The sequence below is a fragment of the Engystomops pustulosus genome, chromosome 6, assembly GCF_040894005.1.
Source record: "Engystomops pustulosus chromosome 6, aEngPut4.maternal, whole genome shotgun sequence".
NCBI classification, from domain to species: domain Eukaryota; kingdom Metazoa; phylum Chordata; class Amphibia; order Anura; family Leptodactylidae; genus Engystomops; species Engystomops pustulosus.
Genome location: NC_092416.1, coordinates 143,070,846 through 143,092,753, shown reverse-complemented (window position 1 = coordinate 143,092,753; position 21,908 = coordinate 143,070,846). Strand labels below are relative to the sequence as shown.

Genomic DNA, 21,908 nt, shown 5'->3' with positions numbered 1-21,908 from the left:
GAGGCTTCTGTGATTTTGTGTGATCAGATACATGTGTATACATAAGCCGACCCAAGAATAAGCTGAGGCCCCTAATTTTATTGACTCGAGTATAAGCCGAGGGTGGGAAATGCATTGGTCACAGCCCCCCCAGTATATAGCCAGCAAGCCCCCAGTGGTACCAATTTGTCAAGATTTGTGCAGCACTGCATATAGTATACAGCCTGCCAGCCCCCTGTAGTATACAGCCAGCCTGCTCCCTGTAGTATACAGCCAGCTCCCTATAGTATACAGCCTGCCAGCCCCCTGTAGTATACAGCCAGCCTGCTCCCTGTAGTATACAGCCAGCTCCCTATAGTATACAGCCTGTCAGCCCCCTGTAGTATACAGCCAGTCTGCCCCTTGTAGTATACAGCCACCTCCTTACAGTATACAGCCTGCCAGCCCCCTGTAGTATACAGCCAGCCCACCCCCTGGAGGCCCCGATGCTCATCGTGGCTCCTCCTCTTTCTTCCGTTTTCTGTGCGCTCTGCCGGCCGGCGCATACTATGATGCAGCCGCTGATGACGTCGTAGTGTGTGCCAGCAGATAACATGGCCGCGTATATGCCGGCTGTTACAGAAGACTGAAGAAAGAAGAGGAGCCGCTGGGAAGACAGAAGAGGAGCTGTGCCGACATCGGGGAGCCATGCCGACATCAGGGAGCCGCGCTGAGCATCCAGGCCGTCAGAGAGTGAGAGTTTTTTTTTATTATTATTGACTCGCGTATAAGCCAAGGCTTTTCAGTACATTTTTTGTGCTGAAAAACTCGGCTTATACACGAGTAACTTTTTGCAAAAGTTGGATAAAGGACCTTAGATGATATCACCCTGGTCACATGATATGAAGTGCTGAATGATGTAACAGTGCTCTCTGTGAACATTCCAGCACCATGTAAAATATTTGACATAGCTTTTACTACCTCCAATAATAACTAAACAGAGCTGTGTATGCATGTTGTTGAATATTGGCAGATGTCCCTAAGTACTAGTTCCATAAAGCAGCATGTCCTAGCAGTCAGACCTGTCAATCAGGAACAAGGAGGCAGGGCAATGCAGGTAACAGGACTCCATTACTATCATTGGACTCACATAAGGTGAGTTGCATATAAGTCTACGAACTGATTTTTTTAGCAATTTCAACGGCCAAGTTCTTCAGGCTGGGAACCACACCTTGGTGTGATGTTCTGTGGGACTAATTGACATGTATTCATTGGCATTGGTATTCATTGATTGACATGTCAGCAGGGCATGTGTGAACACAGTCCTATGGGAGTGCTGAGGTCTGCAACAATCAGCCACAGGGGTGGAGTCCAGTCACTCCATATACACCCACTTGTTCAGTATACCTGCGCCTGTTATTGATGGTCTTCTGCTGTGATTTTGATTTTGATCTCTGGAACTTTGCTTTTTAATGGGGTTGGCAACTTTTCAATAAATGTGTTCCATTATATATCTGAAGCAGAGCTTCTGCCTTTCCCTGTTCTCGCCATTCTGCCATCTTTAAAATTACACAACTTACTGTTTCGCACTCATTTAGGCATCACCCACTGATACAAAGGTTTCTACTATTCCGATACATAGTCATGACAGCAAAAAAACTTCATAACTAACATTTACCTAATGTCTGTTTATGTTGACATGGTTTTTTTAAGTACCCTCTCATTTTTCTGGGATGTTATGAGGTTTAGAACTTTAGGTGCAATTTTTCACATTTTCATTCAAAAGGCAAAATCATACCTTTGAAAAAGTAACTTTGAGAGGCCTAAATAATTGCAAAAACCCCATAAATTGCCCAATTATAAACTACACCCCTCAATGTATGTGAAACAATTTTTACGAAGTTTGTTAAGTTTTAAGTGTTTTAGCGGGTTAAAACAAAATAGAAGTTCAATTTTATAATTTTATTTTTTTTTGGCTAAATGAATGTATTTTTTAAAAAATGACACATTCACAATAGATGAAGTACCCAAACACTCCGCAAAGTTTGATGCCCATTTTCTCCCGATTATGCCAATACTGCATCTGCCATGAGGCAAATCTCGCCTCAGGCGATGGATGTCCAATCCCTGAGGGAGGCGGCAAAATATGAGACCATAACGTGGCAATGGCCACCCAATTTATCCACATGGAAAATCAATTGCGCCTGTATCTTTAAGATATAGATGCGATTGATGTACAGAGCAGCACAGATCCTTGTGTCTGTGTCGCTGTGTTGCTCTGAAGGACCCAGGCAGCGTGGGATGACGTCACTCTGCCTGCGTCCCAACACAGATTAGAAGGCAGGAGAGAAGCCAGGAGGATGAAGAGGGCGCGAACAGCAGCGTGGGAGCATGACTGGAGTAGCCGTAAGTATCGGCTTTGTTATTTTTACAAATGGGCAAATTACTGCATTAACTTTAACAAGGGGCTGCATATTATGAAATAAGGGAGGCTATATATTATAGATGGAAACTGCATATAATATAATAAGGAGGCTGTAATATTATATAATTAGTGGAGCTGTATATCATGTAAGAGGGCTTTATATAATAAGGGGGCTGTACTTAATATAAGGGGGCTGTATATATTATAGGGGTGCTATATGTATTAAAGGAGACTGTATATGATATAAGAGTGGCTGTAAATAATAAGGGGACAGTATATAATATAAGAAGGGCTGTATATAATATAAGGGGACTATATATAACAAAGAGTGGTTGTAAATAATAAGGGGGTGGTATATAATATAAGAGGGGCTGTATATCATATAAGGGGGTTGTCTATTTTATAAGGGGGGCTGTATATAATATAAATTATAAATTTTGTCAATTTGCCATACTTCATTAAGGACACTTATTGATGAAATATCTCATTTATATAGTTTTCTTTGTACTTGTCCAATTTTAATGCAGAAAAACTAAAATAGAGAAAATCGCAATTGTTTTAGCGTTGCCATTTTTCAGAGGCATAACTTTAGTATTTTTTGGTTACTTTTTGCATGACAAGTTGTTGTTTTCAGTAATACCATATTGGTGCTCGTAACTTTTCTCGAACACTTTTTGTGAAGGAATGTGATTTTCAGTTGTTAGTGGGGGTTTTTACGGCGTTCCTCGAGCGGGTCCAATAATGTTTCCGATGTGTTGTACAGTTTTTCAACTTTATTAGATGTTTGTGACTTTTGTTCTCAAAAAAAGTCACAAAATCACGAAAGATGTAAACTTTTCAAACACCACATGTATCAATAAGAAAATACCACAAAGATAAATCTGCAAAAAAAAAGCAGGGGCACAAATCAAAACCTATGATGTGTTCATAAAGCTTTTTGCTAACTTTTAATATAATTTTTTTTTTGTTATGCATGATCCACAAATGTAATTTTGGAAAATTTTATATTTTGTTTAGTTTTTTTTTTTTAAATGGTCTTCTGGGTGAGCAAATTCCCTCTGTAATTTTTCTGTGCTGTCTAAGGGGTTAAACACCCAGGATTGGAGGTTTTCTGATTCCGGATGTCACTGCCCATACCAGTGATTTTACAAGCTCCCAATTCAACGGGTGTCCTCGTCTTTTTTTTTTTTTTTTTTTAACATGGCTTTACAATTTTGGTCTCACTTTACCTACCTTATTTAGTTCTCTTCCATTTATTTACCTTATTTTAAGATCTTTTTAGGACCAGAGATTTTTTAATTTGTCCTGATAATTATAAAATTCAAGGACGATGGACTTTGTTTTTCTCATGGCTGCATATGTCTTCCCCATGATCCTGCAGATAGAGATACAGTAATATTCCAGCATCTAAATATAGATACAATGTGACAACATCTGCTCATATCAAGTCCATAAGACACCCTGCTGATGGTGCTTCTGACACTGAAACATTGACAATAAAAGTCATTTTGTGAAGATGGAAAGCAACGTACAGACCTGATCTTTGTGTAACATCTGCTCTGAGTCTGCATGAAGATTCATTGTCTATGTACAGTCTGATTACAGTAACCCTTACATACATACATTGTTGTAACAGGTTCAATGCACTTTCCATATAGTAACTGTGCAAGCAATGAATTTGTTATCTTCTTAATGAGCACCCTATGAGTATAATATATTACACTATATCATACAAAATGTACATATCATCTATGCAATACAGGGCTGTTTCCAGCAGGTAGAAGTGGCATGTGTGTGTTGCCATCCCTGCCAGGAGGGTGCCAGTCAACTGCATGGATGTTGGCATCAATGTTCTAGAAAATGTCAAATGTTGCAGAGAGTATGTGATATCCTGCTGTCACTAGAAGATGCGAAAAGCCCAGAAACAGGTAACCTCAATACAGACAATAAACATTGATTGATCAACTAAACTTTGTGTCCATATATGTGGCCTTATTTAATAGAAACGTTCCATAAACTACAAATATTTGCTTTAAAGATGGAAGATTGGGAACAGTGGAGAGGTTACAAGTATTAAGTGGCACAATATACAATATAAAGACTACACCGTAATCGGTAGTGGATTATAATATAGGTCAGTGATGGCGAACCTTTTAGAGACCGAGTGCCCAAACTGCAACCCAAAACCTAATTACTTATCGCAAAGTGCCAGTACGGCAATTTAACCAGAAAACTGACGGTTTAGTTTAGAATCAATTTACACAGGACTGTCTGAGCTCGGATTCCAGCAGTCCTATACACACTGAAACGCCACTTTTACACCATTTTACATCACATAAAAGAGTAATAAAAAAATAATCAAAAGGTCACACTGTCCTTAAAATGGTAGCAATGAAAACAAAGCAAAAAAACCACACCTCCCCAGCTCCGTGCACTAAAGTTATTAGCGTCACAAGATGGCAAAACTATTTTCTTTTTCGTACACTGTTTTAATTATTGAAAAAGTATTAAAACACAATAAAACCTACAAATCTGGTATCACTGTGATTTTACCGAACCAAAGAATAAAGGAGACAAATGATTTGGAGCGCACAGCGGGTCAGTAGGGTAGATGGGCAGTGGGTGGGCGGCCAGAGTTAGGGCTGGGGGGGGGGGGGGTAATGCAGCATCTGGAGTTCGGGGCAATGGGGTAATGAGGCATGAGTTCCAGGGGAAAGGGTATGGGGGGCAGTGACCGGAGTTGAGGGGGTGGGGGTAGTGAGAGCGGCCGGAGTTCGGGCAGTAGTGGGCGGAGTTTGGGCGGGGGGGTAGGGGTGCGATAGCGGGCAGGGGTTCGGGCGTGGGGGGGCTTGTGGTAGTGGCTGATCACTGCAGCGCACACGGAGTAAGGTGTCCAGCGCTGGCAGCATAATGACATCATTACGCTGCCAGCGCTGGGACGCTTACCGTCCTGTGCGCTGCTGTGATCGGAGTGACAGAGCAGGAAGTGTCAGCACCCTGCTCTGTCATGGCTGTTAGCAGTATCGGAGCTCAGCTCCGATACTGCTAACAGCCATGACAACCAGGTGTGGACAGTGGTTGTTCGCACCTGGCAGTGGTTGGGAGGATGGGGCACGTGCCAACAGTGAGGGCTCTGTGTGCCCTCTCTGGCACGCGTGCCATAGGTTCGCCACCGCTGATATAGGTGGTTTGGGTGGTAACCCGGGGCCCAAGCCCTTTAGGGGGCCCATGGCCACCCAATCCATCCACCAAATTTATACTGAGAAGAGCCTTCACCCATGAAATCCTTAACCATCGCTTCCTGCTCTTAATTCACATGTACACATGAGCCATTTTGGGACCTTTGCCGGTCCTTGAAAGGTCTTGAAACCATAGAGTGTAACGGGCAAAAAGGACACATCCTCCATCCCCTGAGAAGTTTGATTCTAGTAATATATGTAGGAAGGGAATTCCAGACTTGTAGGGGCTATAATATTCATACAGCCTTGGACTCATGGCAGTCTTAACCTGACCGTGATCTAGATACATACCTTGGCTCTTGGTAACCGTGCACATGTGTGTTCACATGGACTCTTGCAATGACAGTGGTGGTGCATAGCTGTAGTGCATATACATTAACTACTGCTGCCATATGTCATCTGCACAAATTACATGACTGACATGCAAAGACTTGGGTTGAAATCTCTGAATTTTGCTGCAAATCCATAAAAGTTAGACCTATTATTTTCCATAGAAGCAGACCACGGAGACGTGTAGAGAAATCTGGCCCTACCCAGATCCACACCAGGGCACATCTTTGAATAGATGTAGAAGATCCCACCTGCAGAAACCCTATAAAGGTTGTAGAGTAAAGTATTGTGAAAACACAAAAGACCCCCCAGTTCCAGGGGGTTTGGGGTCTTGTAGTGTTACAATTGGACTCAATGTTAACTTTATGGTGGCCCTCGACTCTAGACCTAACATATTTTGTGAAAGATATCACTTAGGTGATCACTAAAGTTCATCTTTGTGGGTTTACAAGGTTCGCGCCTGGTCATAGTGTTAAAGAGGTTTCCCAGGATATAAACATTAAAAATGGTTCTGTATGTTTCAATGGAGACTCCATGACCTGGACAGTAAAAGGCAGTGCTCTTGTGAATGGTTCATGGTTTGAGTAGGCACAATGGCCCACGTTTGCTAAAAACAGTGCAAACTGCACTATGTGTAGTATACCTGTACCTGTGTAGTGTGCAGGGGGATTTATGGCGCACGTTCTTCATGAATCTGGGCCCTCCTGCACTGCTCCGACAGAGTGCACCATTAACATAGAACTTGTCGGACTTTACATGATAAATGTGACGCACGTGTTACACAAATATGTCACAGTTCTTAAATACCTGTGCAAGCAGTTTGCACTAAAAAGGACGTGCAATGTCCGACAGAAAACTGGCGCGCGGCCCTTAGTAAATGTGGGGCAGTGGCTAACCTGCCTAGTGGTTATGCCTGGTACTGCACTTTAAGCAAAGGGGATGATCTGCTTTACTAGGCGCAGCTTCCCATGAACAGCCTCTTCATTGCCCACATCAGTAGATGACACGATTGTCGTCCCTTCACCAGCCGTACATTGATGGCTCTGATATTTCCAATTAGCATTATTGTCCTGAAAAATTCAACAATCTTTATGCAGATCAGAAAATAAACTATAAGCTGCATAAAGAGAGGAAAAAAGGAAAAATGTAAATAAATGACTGCAGCCCTGTAAATCACTGGTTAAATAACTCACACTGAATTCCTCTATATAGAAAACGTATGAAGATATCAGGATCTAGAGTATTCTCTCCCAATAAGGAAATGTCAGCAAGTTAATTAAAAATCCACATTAAGCCCACACAGTATGGCTGAACATAAAGCTCCTCCAAATGTCAATATTTAGTTTTGATAAACAGGGGTTAACGGAACCAAATGTCAGTAATATTCTCTCCTCCTCACATTTCGCAACAACTGTATTCATGCCACAATACATAGGAGAGAGGAAATATATTAAGAATACAAGCAAGTGTGAATGAGACCTTAACCAAAGCTCAGTAACCCTGCTGTGTACTGATGAGGGGCAAGAAGATAGAAGCAGGTTCTTCCCTAATTATGTTTTGCTGTGCTACAGACTTTGACTGGCTTACAGGGTAACTACTTAGAAGCACAAGCAAATAATATCACTTACCCTGCCATATACCCATGAGGTTGATAAGATATTTAGATGTTCATGGATTTGTAGTATATACTTGTTCCAATATGGATCATCAAAGGTAAATTTGGATGTTTACAATGACACATCATTGTGTCAAACAGTTCATTTTAGTAATGAAAGCAAGTTTCATTTATTTGGATCTGATAGGAAACATTATGCTCTTTGACAAACTGGGCGAAAAGTGTGTAAAGAAGTTAGTGAAGAGTGGTGGAGGAAGTGTTATGGTTTAGGGAATGTTTTCTGCAGCAGGAGTTGGATTTCTCATACAGCTGCATAAACCTTCTTCAACAAAACGTGGTTCTTTCCTTACATTCTTCACTCAACAGGTGAACAAAACAGGTAAAGCAGTTCTTTGAAACAGAACAAATGAAAACAATGAAATTGCCAGCCCAGAGTCCTGATCTGAACTCAATTTAAAAAAAACTCTGAAAAAACCTTGGCGATAAAGTTACGGCCAAAAAAACCACAACAGTAACAGAACTTCTACACATGTTTCAGAAAATGTGCTACAGTTTTTGCTGTTCTCTATTTATGATCACCTTGTTTTTTTTACAAAATAAAGGTTTTATGTTGATTTACTTTGGTTATTTGGTTAAACACTGTTTATGTTCATCAATGGAGATTACATTATTTCTGAAAAAAGTGATCATACATTGTTCTCTAATTTTGATCTCCTGAGTATATTGCGTATTTGTGTTTTGGAGCAGTTGTCATTTTTACAGGAAATACGAACATAATGGTTTTCCTTTTAAATTTGTCTCTTAGAAACTTGTTATGGTAAATTGTTATCCAGTTTTCCTTTGTGTTCTAGGATATCAGTGATGGCTGTGTTGTTGAAATAGGCATTTGTATATGGCAAGTGGGCTTAGTGGGAGATGGAGAGCTGGTAAAGTTCATTTTAATGTATTTACATTTTTTGCCTACATGGACATTATATTAAGGTGGTCTCCAGCTCTCCAGTCACTGAAGCTGGATCTGTTCCACCTTATCACTTACCCTGCTTAAAGGGGTTATCCGGGTATGAAATTTTTTTTTATGGCCGGGCTGGGGAGGGATAGTTAAACATAATAAACATGTACTTACCTCCTCCGGTGCCGCCGATGTCCCGCGCCGTGGTACGTTTGAGCCATGCCCCCATTTGTTTACAGGGGCACGGAAGCCGCGCACAGGGAGCTTCCGGTCCGCGTTGTGGACGGCTCCTCCCATCCGTCCCTATCTCTCAGCGTTGTAAGCGCTGGGAGATGGTGCGCATGGGAGCATCCGGCCACCCGGAAGCTCCCTGTGCGCCCTTGTACTGAAACCCGCGCACGCAGAAGACGGGCCGCGGCGCGGGACATCGGCAGCACCGGGGGAGGTAAGTACATGTTTATTATGTTTAAATAGCCCTCCCCAGCCCGGCCATAAAAAATTTTTTAAACCCGGATAACCCCTTTAATGCTGTAAAAAGGGACAATATTAGAATAATTGTACTATGACTGCCTAGTGATCAGCTCTGTACTGTGTTATATATTTATGACCTGTAGTCATTGCCAGGTATTAGTAGTTGACAATTTTAACAAATAAGGGAAATATTTGTAGTAGCCAGAATTACATAGAAGTTTATTAGTGCTGTCCAGTAATCTATGATGGATGTTTGATAGTACCTACTCTGTACCTCTACATGTATTTTATTATATCTTCTATGTAAAAGTTGTGTATATATATATATATATATATATATATAATATTATTGTGCACAGTGAGGAGTTTGTAACAATTTCACCATGCAAATTTGTGATACCCAAATGACCCAATTTCTCTTGTTGTTTTAGTTTTGTCTATCATCTATGCCTCTATCTATCATTAAACTATCTATCTATTTTTCTATGTATATATCTCTGTTTTGATCTATAATATTTGTATCTTTCTAATTAATTCATGAGCTATAATTGTTACTGTTGGCTGTCTTGGAGGAGGTGTACACTGGCAGCTGTTTTGCCTGTTTTCTTATTCTTCTAAGATATCTCTTGGTAGTTGTAGATATTTTCTTATAACTAAATCCCCCCTGGTCGGAGTTGCTCCTCACACCATACACCAATACAGAATTTATAATGTATTGCCCCTAAAACTTCCCCCTTCTGACCCCCTGACCCCTTACAATCGCCTCCATTTTAATGTCCCTGGTGATTCTCTTTCGCTTTCCATTTATTTTATACATCTCTCTATTATGGCATTTCTTCTCTCTGTTTCTGTGCCCCTCCTCTCCTTGGCATGGGAATCTGGTGACAGGAAGTGAGATGTTCTGCGAGAGCTGTGCCAGGCTGGATGTACAGGGCACTGTGTGTGCCAGGCTACCAGGCTCCGCATGTGAGGGCACCAGGAATGTGATGTGGCTGGTGCCAGCAGTCCTGGCAGCTCAGTCTAGTGAGTGGCATCCTAAATGCAGCTGTACCTTGATGTTAACTCCTTACATATGAGGCTTGTCATTGAGCTGCCCCTGTATGTATTAATCTGTACATTTACTCCTGTAAATCCCAATAAGATCACATTGTATAGTATATGTATAATCTGATTACATGTTACACTGACTTTATACTGGGCACATCATGTCCCTGCACTGACCAGTAGTTGTGGCTTTGGAGAAGGGGTATGGACTGCACATAGGTAGGTGATGCTTTCATGTTACAGCCTCATTTTCATCCCTTTTATGAGATCTGCAATTCTGGCAAAAATCTGTCTTTAATTTAGCTTCCCATATAAAAAATCTCAGTGTGTGATAATGAGCAGATGTCATGGAATCTAAACTGTAATCCCCTCTCCTCCCTGATCTTCCCCTCTGCACTCAGACTGGGCACTGGCAGAGAGGTGCCATAAAAGGGGATTATTTACACCAGCACAATCACTTTCTGAAAGTATATACTATATATAGCTTTATATACACAAATCTGCATACATATATACCTAGATCCATATATATCTATTCTGTAGCTAGAGTCAGTATTTATACTTATATTAGCACAATCACTTTATTAGAGTATATACTATATATAGCTTTATATATACACAAATCTGCATACATATATACCTAGATCCATATATATCTATTCTGCAGCTAGAGTCAGTATTTATACTTATATTAGCACAATCACTCTATTAGAGTATATACTATATATAGCTTTATATACACAAATCTGCATACATATATACCTAGATCCATATATATCTATTCTATAGCTGGAGTCACATACAGTACTCAAATCAGCAGTCACTCTCTAAGCCATGGGTATCTATATATTCTCACGCACGATCACATACTGTATATGTGACACACACCCTGTACATATAGGTACATATTGTACAAATTTATAGTCACACACTGCACTTATATGATCCCATACTGTACAGTTTATCTCACTTATCATAAATATTCACATATTGTACACATACTTGCACATATATATATATATACTATAACAAGTGCTATACAAATATGGTCACACACTGTACATATATCACCATGCTGTATTTTTATGTATATATATATATATATATATATATATATATATATATATATATGGTCACACACTGTACATATACCACAATACTGTATATGTATGTGTGGTCACATACAGTACATATACTACAACATATACTATATATATATATATATATATATATATATATATATATATATATATATAGTCACATAAAGTAAAGTACATATACTTTCATGGTGTGCATATATGGTAAAATATTGTACACATAAATATTTATATGATCACTTACTGCGCATACACTATCATTTTGTAGTCACACAATATACATATATCGTAGTATTTGTCATATTTTCATATATTGTACACGCAATTATATATATATATATATATATATATATATATATATATATATATAGACCTGGCACACTAACCACACGTTGTAAATAAATGCAAGTATTTCCTAATCATCTCACTGTAGGCACACTATATACTTAGATACATATAGCTGTATACAGAACATCGCCAATCCAGGATATTCTGTAGTGTAATCCATCAGTAAAAAATGAATCATAACAATTTAGCAACACGTAATTTTCCCACAAATTACCGCATTTATTTATCTCCCTACAGGATTTCATTTATTGTTACATTTGTCATCGATCCCCAAAATAATAATTTAAAGTATCATCGTAAATATAGGATATGGGGAAAAAAAGCGGAAAAAAATGTTCCCTTGACGTAAAAAACGGACATAAAAATGAATTGTCAAATGGAAGTTTTATTTATTTTAAATATTATTTTAAAACAACTAAATAATATGAATAATATTTCATTTATATGGGATAAATCGTAGTGATTTTATTTCTGTGTTCCTGGACTGAAAAGCGGTCAAGTGTAAAAAAAAATAAATAAAAAATCAATAAGAAAAAAAAATTATATCCCGTCATGAGGAAAAAAAGTTTAATAAAACACAAAAATTATTTAGATACTTTTCCATCTTTCTAGGTTTTTAGAAAAAATCTTTTTATGATTGATTGTTTTGTTGGTTGATTTACGTTTTTTTTTATTCACTTTCGAGTTTATTAACTTTCTGTAAAATGTATATATAAAATATAAAAATGAATAGAATTGCCGGGGACATTTTTATATTCATAATAATAACACGTTATAATAATTATATAAATAAAAAATAAGTGTTTAATAATTCTAATTGTGGATGCAGTTTTCTACGATCCTTTCCTATCCTCAGCATTAATAACTATGTTGGTTTATATATCCAAATATATGAGAGGTAGGTGCACAGATGTCTGAAGTAGGATCCAAGCTCCTCCTAGCAGTGCCCCTTGGCATGCACTTGGCACCGGACACAGCCTGGCATATCCCCCTGATGGGAGGCCCCTGTACTCAGAATAGCTGTGTGCATGATGTGCAGGCTATAGCACAGATCTGCGAGAAGATGCTCTCATCTATAGGCTCAGATTTATTCCATGTTACATCCATGGGCAGCACATTGGCATCTGTTGCATTTAAGGAAGGAGCTAAGTAAATGTAAGGAATACCAACTGTGCCTCATACACTCTATGCCAGAGGTCACCCTATAGTAGATTACATAGAGGGTGTTGGACTAGTTATAGTTTTTATGTGTTACTTTGATAATCAATATATTATTAAAACCTCATAACTAACACTGATACCCGGTGCTGGGACATCGCTGTTTCCCTGTGTGAGGGCAAAGGAAATGTAGGAATTCTAGGAATAGGAGAAGTTCCAAAATGTTGTTTGTATGAGTAAATTCTTGGAATTAAAGCCAAACTAACCTTTCTATAGATAGAAACATGAATGTGAATAAAATACATAAATTTATCACATAAATGTAAGTAGGAGACACATAAATGTAAGATAAAGGCATAGGTATGAGGTAGATAAATATTGAGTGGATAGAAAGTGGTTGGAAAGCTAAATTAAATTTAGATACTATTAGAGAAACAGATACTAGATAGATAGATAGATAGATAGATAGATAGATAATAGATAGATAGATTGATAGATAGTTCCATGTATTGCATGGCTTATTATATTGAATATAGTAGCTCACATGACTATAGGGGTTATTTGTAGGAATAAGGTATATTACATCGCATCTGTTTAAGTCACTGACATAAAGAGGCGCAAGATGGGCGAGACCTGAAGGGGTTAATGCACTAAAGAAACAAATGTTGGCTTATTTGAGAAGACCCCCACCCCCCTGAGGGATCCAACAATGTCTAACTTCAGTCTCCTGTACCCACAGGGGCTACATATGTCCTCTCTCCTTCTGCCAAGTTCTGTGATCATTTCCAAGTTCCTCTTCTCTCCGCCTGTCTTACCCCCTCTCCTAACTGCTCCTCTTTGTCTGGGGATAAGACACCCCCTTGTATTTTGGTAAAGGATCTCCATACCTATGTAGCCCCCCCTTTCCTGATCTATATGGAAGGTTATCATTTTAAGCGTGGTCATGGCTATTAACTAATTTCTAATCTATCTACCTATCCATTGAGACATATATAAATATGTATCTACAATGATGTCATCTTGTTTGCTTGTACAGTACCTAAAGAAATATCTAATTAAATAAAAGTTACCAATGGAGAAAATTTTTCAACTTCTGGATCTGCGTTTTTTTTTGTATATGTAGAAAGCTGGATAGAAAATGTCGCAATATTTGATTCTAAACAGGTGTTCCTTCTGAGAATCAAACGAAAATTTCCAGCTTTTTATATTGATTCATCTGCTATTTTCTCGGTGTCACTCCTCCAAATCTAGTCGATTATTGTCGTGTGTATAAGGTGTTCTCTAGAAGCATTAGAAAATCGGCCGACCAATATTGCTTTTCTCATACATACCGATTTCCATTATGTATTATACATATTACGCATGTTCTATTTCTGTATATTGAATCTGGAGGAGCCTTTAAAAAACTTTTTACTCAAGAAGGGACAGAAGATATTTAATGGAGTCTTAAGTGTGATTACAATATATAATTGTCTGTCTATATATATAATCTATCTATCCCCCCTATTCAAACTCACACATATATAGATATATATATATATCAGAATATCATGAAATATTTCTAAATCATGATTTTTAATGATTTATTTTCCCTTATGTTCTGCTGTACCTGTATAACAGATATGAGACTTTTGTAACCTGTTTTAGTGAGAGCATTTTGTGTATGTACTGTTATTTGTAAAGTCCATAAATCATAGATATAGTGATGGGGCAGATATTTTTAAGCAGTGAAGAAATGTACATTTAGCATTTAGTGTTCTGGATGCTTACAGAGAACAATAGAGCTTTCCAGGAAATGGACGAACTTCCAGCACCAGCACTATGGACAGCTCCAGTGTGTATTGCCTTCTGCTGGCTGAGAACAGATGTTCAGAGGGTTCCAGACTCCCCCTTATCACAATAGATGACAGTGACCCTCAGATCCCACAGTGACCCCCTATTTGGCTATCAAAGCCTTCACGTGTAAAGGTATAAGTCCCCCCATCTCCCCCTCCCCCCGACAACAAGCCTAAGGGAGCTGTCATCCTGAATGTCTGAATCTTTCTGCAAAATAGAGTTTCCATTTCACCCCCCCCCCCCCCTATTGTTGTCCTCTAAGCCTGGCATCATAAACCAAATGTGACATTTATTCCGTGTTTAGCTGTGTATTTACTGGGTCTTCATTATGCCCACCCAAGTCACCCCAGTGCCCATCTGCACCTTGTGAGCTCTATTTGTGGTTTATTGCTTCCAGCCCAGAGGAAGAGCCATTTTGTTTATCCCATGACACCCAGCAAATATGACAAATGTTCAATACTTATTAATTGCCCTCTATAAAGCCTTTTAATTACAAGTTAAAGCGGGCACAGGAGACCTCCAGATGTCTCTGCTGGATTCCTCCACCCCAAGTGGCTCCACAAAGCTAGTTTACAGCTGGGGTGGGGGGGGGGGGGGGTATATAGATAGATAGATAGATAGATGGAGGGATAGGTAGATAGAAAGACAGACAGACGATAAATGATACATATGTACAGATATATAAATAGATATAGAGATATATTTTAGATAGATAGAAAGATAGATACAGATATATCAATTAATAGATATATTGATAGGTAGATAGAGATATAGATAAAAAGACCATAGATAGGTGATAGATACAGATATATAGATGGACTCTAGATATATTTAAATAGATACAGATGGAGGAATAGATGGATAGGTATATACAGATGTAGAACGTTATTTGCAAATGAAGATTCACCATCACGTTTACTTTTTTTTTTTTAATATTTATTAATCTGAATTAAAATGGACACATACACAACACATGTGCCCCACGCACTAATTTTACCATTTTTTTTGTTCTCTACAAGCTTAAGAATTGTCAACATTTACCAGACATATGAAAAAGTAACAAAAAAGTAACAAGAAAGAAAAAAAAAGTCCTGGTTATAATTCATAAATTAGACAGTAAAATAAATAAATAAATATCAAACTCAAAATAAATGAAAATAATGAAATACATTATATGAGCAAAGAAAAACTATATACAGTTTTGGTCAAAATAAATAATATCAAAATAAATAATAACAATATAAATAAATAAAGACATTGCATTCAATAGAAATTCATATAGAAATAATAATAAAAAATCGATAAGAAATGAAATCATAGAAGTCTAGAGAAATGACATGGAGATGCATAGCCATAGAAATCCCTGTCATGTAATACGCAGGGCTTGGCCATGGTGACATCAGAAAAGAATCACATACAATTACAGAATAGGAAATCAATCGGAAACGCAGGGGAAGTGGAAACCTTAGATTTTGCATATTTTTTAAGCTTTTTTTTTAAGCTTTTTTTTTAAATGTCCTTTCTCTTTCCCATGCAAAAACATCACAGAGTATTTTCTGCATGTAAAAAACCTTCCCTTCCGATCAGATCGAACAGATATTGTATGGCATACAGAAAATAACATTTAGTGATAACACAACAACAACCACAACAAGGTCTTGTGGATGCAGGAGACTGAAATGCAGGTCACGTGTCTCTTTAACTTTCTCCCTGCCAGAGGAGACTGTAGGAGTCGTCTTTATACGTCCCTCGGCCCGTATCGGGATTGAAGAGAAATTGCACATTAAAGTATTTGCTTGGTCCCCTTTAAAATAAACTTTATATAAATTTCACTTTTATATTTTGCATAGATTCTTCATTTCATTTTGTACTCCATCCAAGGTGTGCATTTTATTGCTTTAACAAAAAATCTTTTGCAATTAAATTTCAAATTTTTTCTTTTACTTTTGCAGTAGGCAAGAAAAATAGAGGAGTCTACCGGTGGTCTGGGTAGATGGGCACATCTATAAATAGAGATAGATACTAAAAATCTACAAGAGATAGATATAATCAGAAACAAGATGGAGAGAGAGAGAGAGAGAGAGCGAGAGAGAAAGAAAGAAAGAAAGAAAGAAAGAAAGAAAGAAAGAAAGAAAGAAAGAAAGAAAGAAAGAAAGAAAGAAAGAAAGAAAGAAAGAAAGAAAGAAAGAAAGAAAGAAAGAAAGAAAGAAAGAAAGAAAGAAAGAAAGAAAGAAAGAAAGAAGTTATTAGAGAGGCAGATATATATGAAGAAGGTAGATAAACGGATATAGGTAGATTGATAAGGAGAGAGAGATTGTATAGATGGAAAGAGATGATAGATAGATAAATAGATATATAGATAGGTATGAATGAGATAAATAGATATGTAGGTATTTAGATGAGATACATAGATAATGAAATATAGAAGAGATGGATACTGTAAATGTAAAAAGTATGAAATGGATAGATAGATGAATAGGTAGGTACATAGAGGATAGATAGATAGATAGATAGATAGATAGATAGATAGATAGATAGATATGATTGATTTGCCCAAATTGCTTTTCTGAAGCATCTCTTTCCTTTGCTGTACCACATGATTTAGGAATGTTCTGCTATTAAGTTGTATATTGCACCTAGAGGGGTTCACCCCCATTTATCAAGACACATTGTCATATGGATGGTATGTACAGATAGCAATATATAGGGGACAGTCTACAATTCTTATTATACAGAAACAAGTGCCTAGATCCAGTATAGGTCAGTGTGCAAAAATGATGTGGATGCAGAATATGTACATGTGAATGAGGTGGAGGGGGTGGGGTCCAGGGGGTCTCACATAGTGTAGGGTGATCCTATGTAGACAAGCATGAAACATCAAACACATGGTGGAGTTATGTTTGGCCAGATGGTAGATGAACCCAACAGAACTTTGAATTGTGCAGTAGAAGTTACAACCAACACAACTGTATGTAGTGCATCAGGGCCACCTTGCAACAAGACAATTGTAGAGTGGCAAAGGTTACGCAACTTCAAGCAAGGTCTCCAAATGCCAGGACAGAAGGTTCACCACACTAAGTGTCTGCACCAATAGTTGACCATCAGGCCTTGTTCTCCTCTATTGGTCCCTTCAGAATTCCCATATTTCTTGGCACAAGTTGCACAGTTGGGTGTCTCAGTTATGGAAAAATGCATTGAGTTCCTCATACATGGGGGCCCTATCATGATGGACGTGCATATCATAAGGCAACAGGTTCTCAGAGTGGACTCCACTTCGCATCCCAGAAGCTCCAAAGAGCAGGCTGTGTCCAGAAGGCCTGGAGGATGGCAGCCCAGAATAGTGCATAGAGTAGTGGTAATTCTTATCGTGGTCGGGGGATGAGTCCTGTTTGAGGGAGAAGTTGCCATTAATGCACAGTGGTGGACTTAAAGGGGCATCATACTCAGAGCTATTGTAGTCCGGGGATGTGTTACCATACAGTGACTCATAGGGGGCACAGTAGCCATGGCTCCTCAGAGCATGATTATTGGCCATGGTACTAGACTGGCACTGGGAGCCCGAGAGCCTAGAACACTGGTAGTTATAGGGGTGCATGGCAAAGGAAGAATTTGGGCCGTGGTACCTCCCAGCCTCTTGACCTTGCTCAGTCAGGAAATTCCTGGAGTTGAGCTGCAGACAGCCGGCCACCAGGTTGGTTGTGGGTTGGGAGAGGCCTTTGCACAGGGTTTGCACATAGGCCACTAAATCAGGCCTCTTCCCAGACCTAAGAATCTCGGAGAGGGCCCAGATATAGTTCTTAGCTAGCCTGAGAGTCTCGATCTTGGACAACTTTTGGGTCTTGGAGTAGCAGGGAACCACTTTCCTGAGGTTGTCCAGGGCAGAGTTGAGGTCATGCATGCGGTTCCTCTCCCTGGCATTGGCTTTTTGTCTTCTCACTTTAGACCTCTCCATTCTGGCTTTAGTCATTTTCCTCTTTTTGGGACCACGTTTCTTGGGCCTTTCTCCCTCAGCTTCCTCTGTCCCTTCCTCCTCCTCCTCCTCCTCTTCATCATCTTCCCCACCAATGTCCCCATCGTCCTTGCTCTCACTTAGAGAACCCTCAGTGTGCACCTCCTGTAGGCTCTTCTCGCTCCTCTCATCCTTGTCACTCACATCTTCATCACAGTCATCTGGCCAAGAGGAATATTTCTGGACTTCGGGAAGAAGACTGGTCTCACTGAACAGCCTGGTCAACATGATGGCTGGAGAGAGAAGACAATTCAAGTCAGAACGATAGACCAAAAGCCACCTAATTAGCAGTCTAATATACAATGCAGAATAATAGGCACACGTACATCATATGATGGTATCAACGCCCCACAGGCTCATACCAGGGTACATTGGGGCAACCAATGGCGACAATAGAACAATGTAGATGCCACCTGCACCATAACAATATGCTGAGTGCATACTATAGCAAAGGGAATGTGCAGATTTATAGAAAGGTGGAGGAAACATCAACATCTATCTAGTTGTCATGCATATGTACTTTTATTTTATATTTCTATTTATGTGTATAATTATGTACAAATGTAATTGTGTACTTTATTTTTCAGTTAAACAAGTAAATAATAATTTAGAGAAATATATACATGTATGTGTGTATATATATATATATATATATATATGTATATATATATGTATATCTGTATTTTTATATATATATACATATATATAAAATTAGTGATGTGATTATTAAATAAGCAGTAGTATATAGAGAATCAAGTTTCCACCTGTGCTTAACCCTACAACCTTATCTACAATGACCCTAGCACCTTAATGTAATAATTAGCTCTGTATCCTAAACGCCAAATTACACATCATTTACTATATGTCCCAGGCATAAATATTTCCTTATGTCTATTGAAACCACCGTACCAATCCGATCTTTCCTTGGCAATGATTATAATTAATTGCCTTTCAATTTAGCCATCACCGCTCCAAATGAAAGCCTGTCAAATAATGTTGATAGATCCAATTATTATTTCATTATAAGATCCCAATTTTCCTGCCCTCACCGTTTACATAGGGGATATTTACTCTATTAGATAGGTGGCTCCCTAATCCCAATGTGCATGGAATATCCAGGAGAAAGTTCTCTACATCCCGCTGGATCACGTCCCGGATTGCTTAAAAATCTTCTAAAAATCCGAATTTCTATCATGTTATTTTCCTTAAAAAATATTTATTATAAAACATATGCATAAAAAATGGAATTGATTGTTTTTAAATAATATTTCTACAGATCCATAAATATGGATAAAATTGAGAGCTACTTCTGCACGTATAGTTGTAACAATATAAAATAAATATGAGAATTAATTCTAATTAAAAAAATATAACTAAATAATAAAATCAGAAAATGAGAAAAAAACATGTAAAATCATCAATACAGTAGTAAAATGAAGAAATATAAAATATTCTAGAGCTAGATAGAGAGATGGAAGGACAGACAGACTGGGGGTGATGGCATCTAGCAGTCAGGATTGGGATGACATCGGCATTGTGTTCTCCTTCTCTCCTGTATCCCTGGAAAAATCCATGAGACTTCCGACTATGCAGGAGACAGATCCCGTCAGCTCGAGACTCCTGAGCCCCTACAGAGCCAGGAGATGCCATCATGGCTACAAGGGTTAATCCCAGCTGGATGATGATCCGTAAGGTGGTCTTCATCCGTCCCGACGTCCGATCCACAATAGAAATACTATAATACGGATGGGGGATTGTCTCCAAGTTGGAGAAGCCTCCTCTGAAGCCAACTTACCTCCAGAGCTCGGCGCTGAAGAAATTTATGACATGGTTCAGATCATCTTCTGGGAGTAGAAGAGTCTCCTTGAGGTTCTCAAGCTCCTTCAGAGTGCAATCCAAAAGGAGGAGAGGGTGGCATGTCTACCGAGTCATGGTACCAGCTCTGATGCCAGGCCATATGGTTGGCACGTCATCCGCGGGAGCGATCACACGGGAGCCTCTGATTGACGTGCGGTTGGATTGAGGGAGATTTGGGTCCCTGGGGGGGGAGGACTTACCATCTGTCACTCTCCTAAAAAAATAGAAAGGAAGAAAGAAAGAAAAAGGGAAGAGAGAGAGAGAGGAATAGATTCTCAAAATCCCTCTATCAATGTGGGTTCTGCAAAATGGGGCAGCGGTACTCACACTAAGGAAGGGGGGTGGGGGTGGTATGCCCACCTAACAGAGAGGGTGTGAGCCCAAATTATTAGACAAGGAAGAGCTGCGGAGTTATAAATAGCCAACATGGGAGGGGGGCTTGTGTCTAAATCAGGGTGGGACAGGGGGTCACATTAGAGGGCTACGATTTATAGGAGTAAAATCAGAGGAGGAAGAACCATCCATACCTGATACACAAATCATCTGTGTCCTACACGGAATAATAATGTCTGTGCCCTCCCCGAGAAGGAAAGGGCTTATCTGCCGATAGATAGATGGATAGATAGAGTTAGATAACTTAATAGACAGATAAACTGATAGATAGATAGATAGATAGATAGATAGATAGATAGATAGATAGATAGATAGATAGATAGATAGATAGCAAGAAATATAGATAAAGAGGGAATAGATAGAGGATAGCTAGATAAATAGAATGATAGGGGATGGATGGATGGATATTAAGATTATAAAATGACTGGTAGGGGATAGATAGATAGATAGATAGATAGATAGATAACATAGAGATCAGTCTATGTTTTCCATAGGTTGCTAAATATTAGAGTAATAGAGAGATAGATAGGGGAACGGTAGACAGACAGGTAAATAGATAGACTTTTACAATGGAAATAGATACATGACATATAAATTAATTACGATGATATATAGATGGATTAGGTGACTAGAAGATAGATAAATAGATATGAGATAGATAGATAGATAGATAGATAGGAGATAGATAGATAGATAGATAGATAGATAGATATAAAATAGATAGATATGAGATAGATATTGATAACAAGTATTAGACTGAGTAATAGGGATGATATAAATGAAAAAGAAGGTAGAAGTGAGATAGAAAGATTATATAAATAAGATAAAAGAAAACATATGGAGGGACTCATGAGCCATACACATAACCTTTATTTCATTTTGTTATAGGAGGTTACAGGAATATGTTGTAACATTTCTAAGATATCTATCTATCTATCTATCTATCTATCTATCTATCTATCTGTCTGTCTGTCTGTCTGTCTGTCTGTCTATCTATCTATCTATCTATCTATCTATCTATCTATCTAATATCTATCTATCACCTATCTATCTATCTATCATCTATATCTCATATATCTATCTATCTATCTATCTATCTATCTATCTATCTATCTATCTATCTATCTATCTATCTATCTATCTAATATCTATCTATCACCTATCTATCATCTATCTATC

The 21,908-nt window shown here is 38.6% G+C and overlaps 1 protein-coding gene across 2 annotated transcripts; it reads right to left on the bottom strand.

Moving 5' to 3' along the window:
- Positions 1–15,418: 15,418 nt before the first annotated feature.
- NEUROD2 (neuronal differentiation 2) lies at positions 15,419–20,610 on the bottom strand. Of its 2 annotated transcripts, none has more exons than XM_072111512.1 (2): positions 20,275–20,610; positions 15,419–18,712 (listed from the first exon to the last, which is right to left on the bottom strand). In XM_072111512.1, exon 2 carries the CDS (start codon positions 18,705–18,707, stop codon positions 17,646–17,648), a length of 1,062 nt encoding a protein of 353 aa, XP_071967613.1. In that variant the 5' UTR covers positions 18,708–18,712; positions 20,275–20,610; the 3' UTR covers positions 15,419–17,645. The 2 variants fall into 2 exon arrangements, with proteins under 2 accessions (XP_071967613.1, XP_071967614.1); XM_072111513.1 differs by lacking the exon at positions 20,275–20,610 and adding an exon at positions 19,969–20,255.
- Positions 20,611–21,908: the final 1,298 nt, after the last annotated feature.

Excerpts from the sequence above, each read along its gene's own strand:
- NEUROD2 (XM_072111512.1), bottom strand. The coding sequence starts at position 18,707 with ATGTTGACCAGGCTGTTCAGTGAGACCAGTCTTCTTCCCGAAGTCCAG.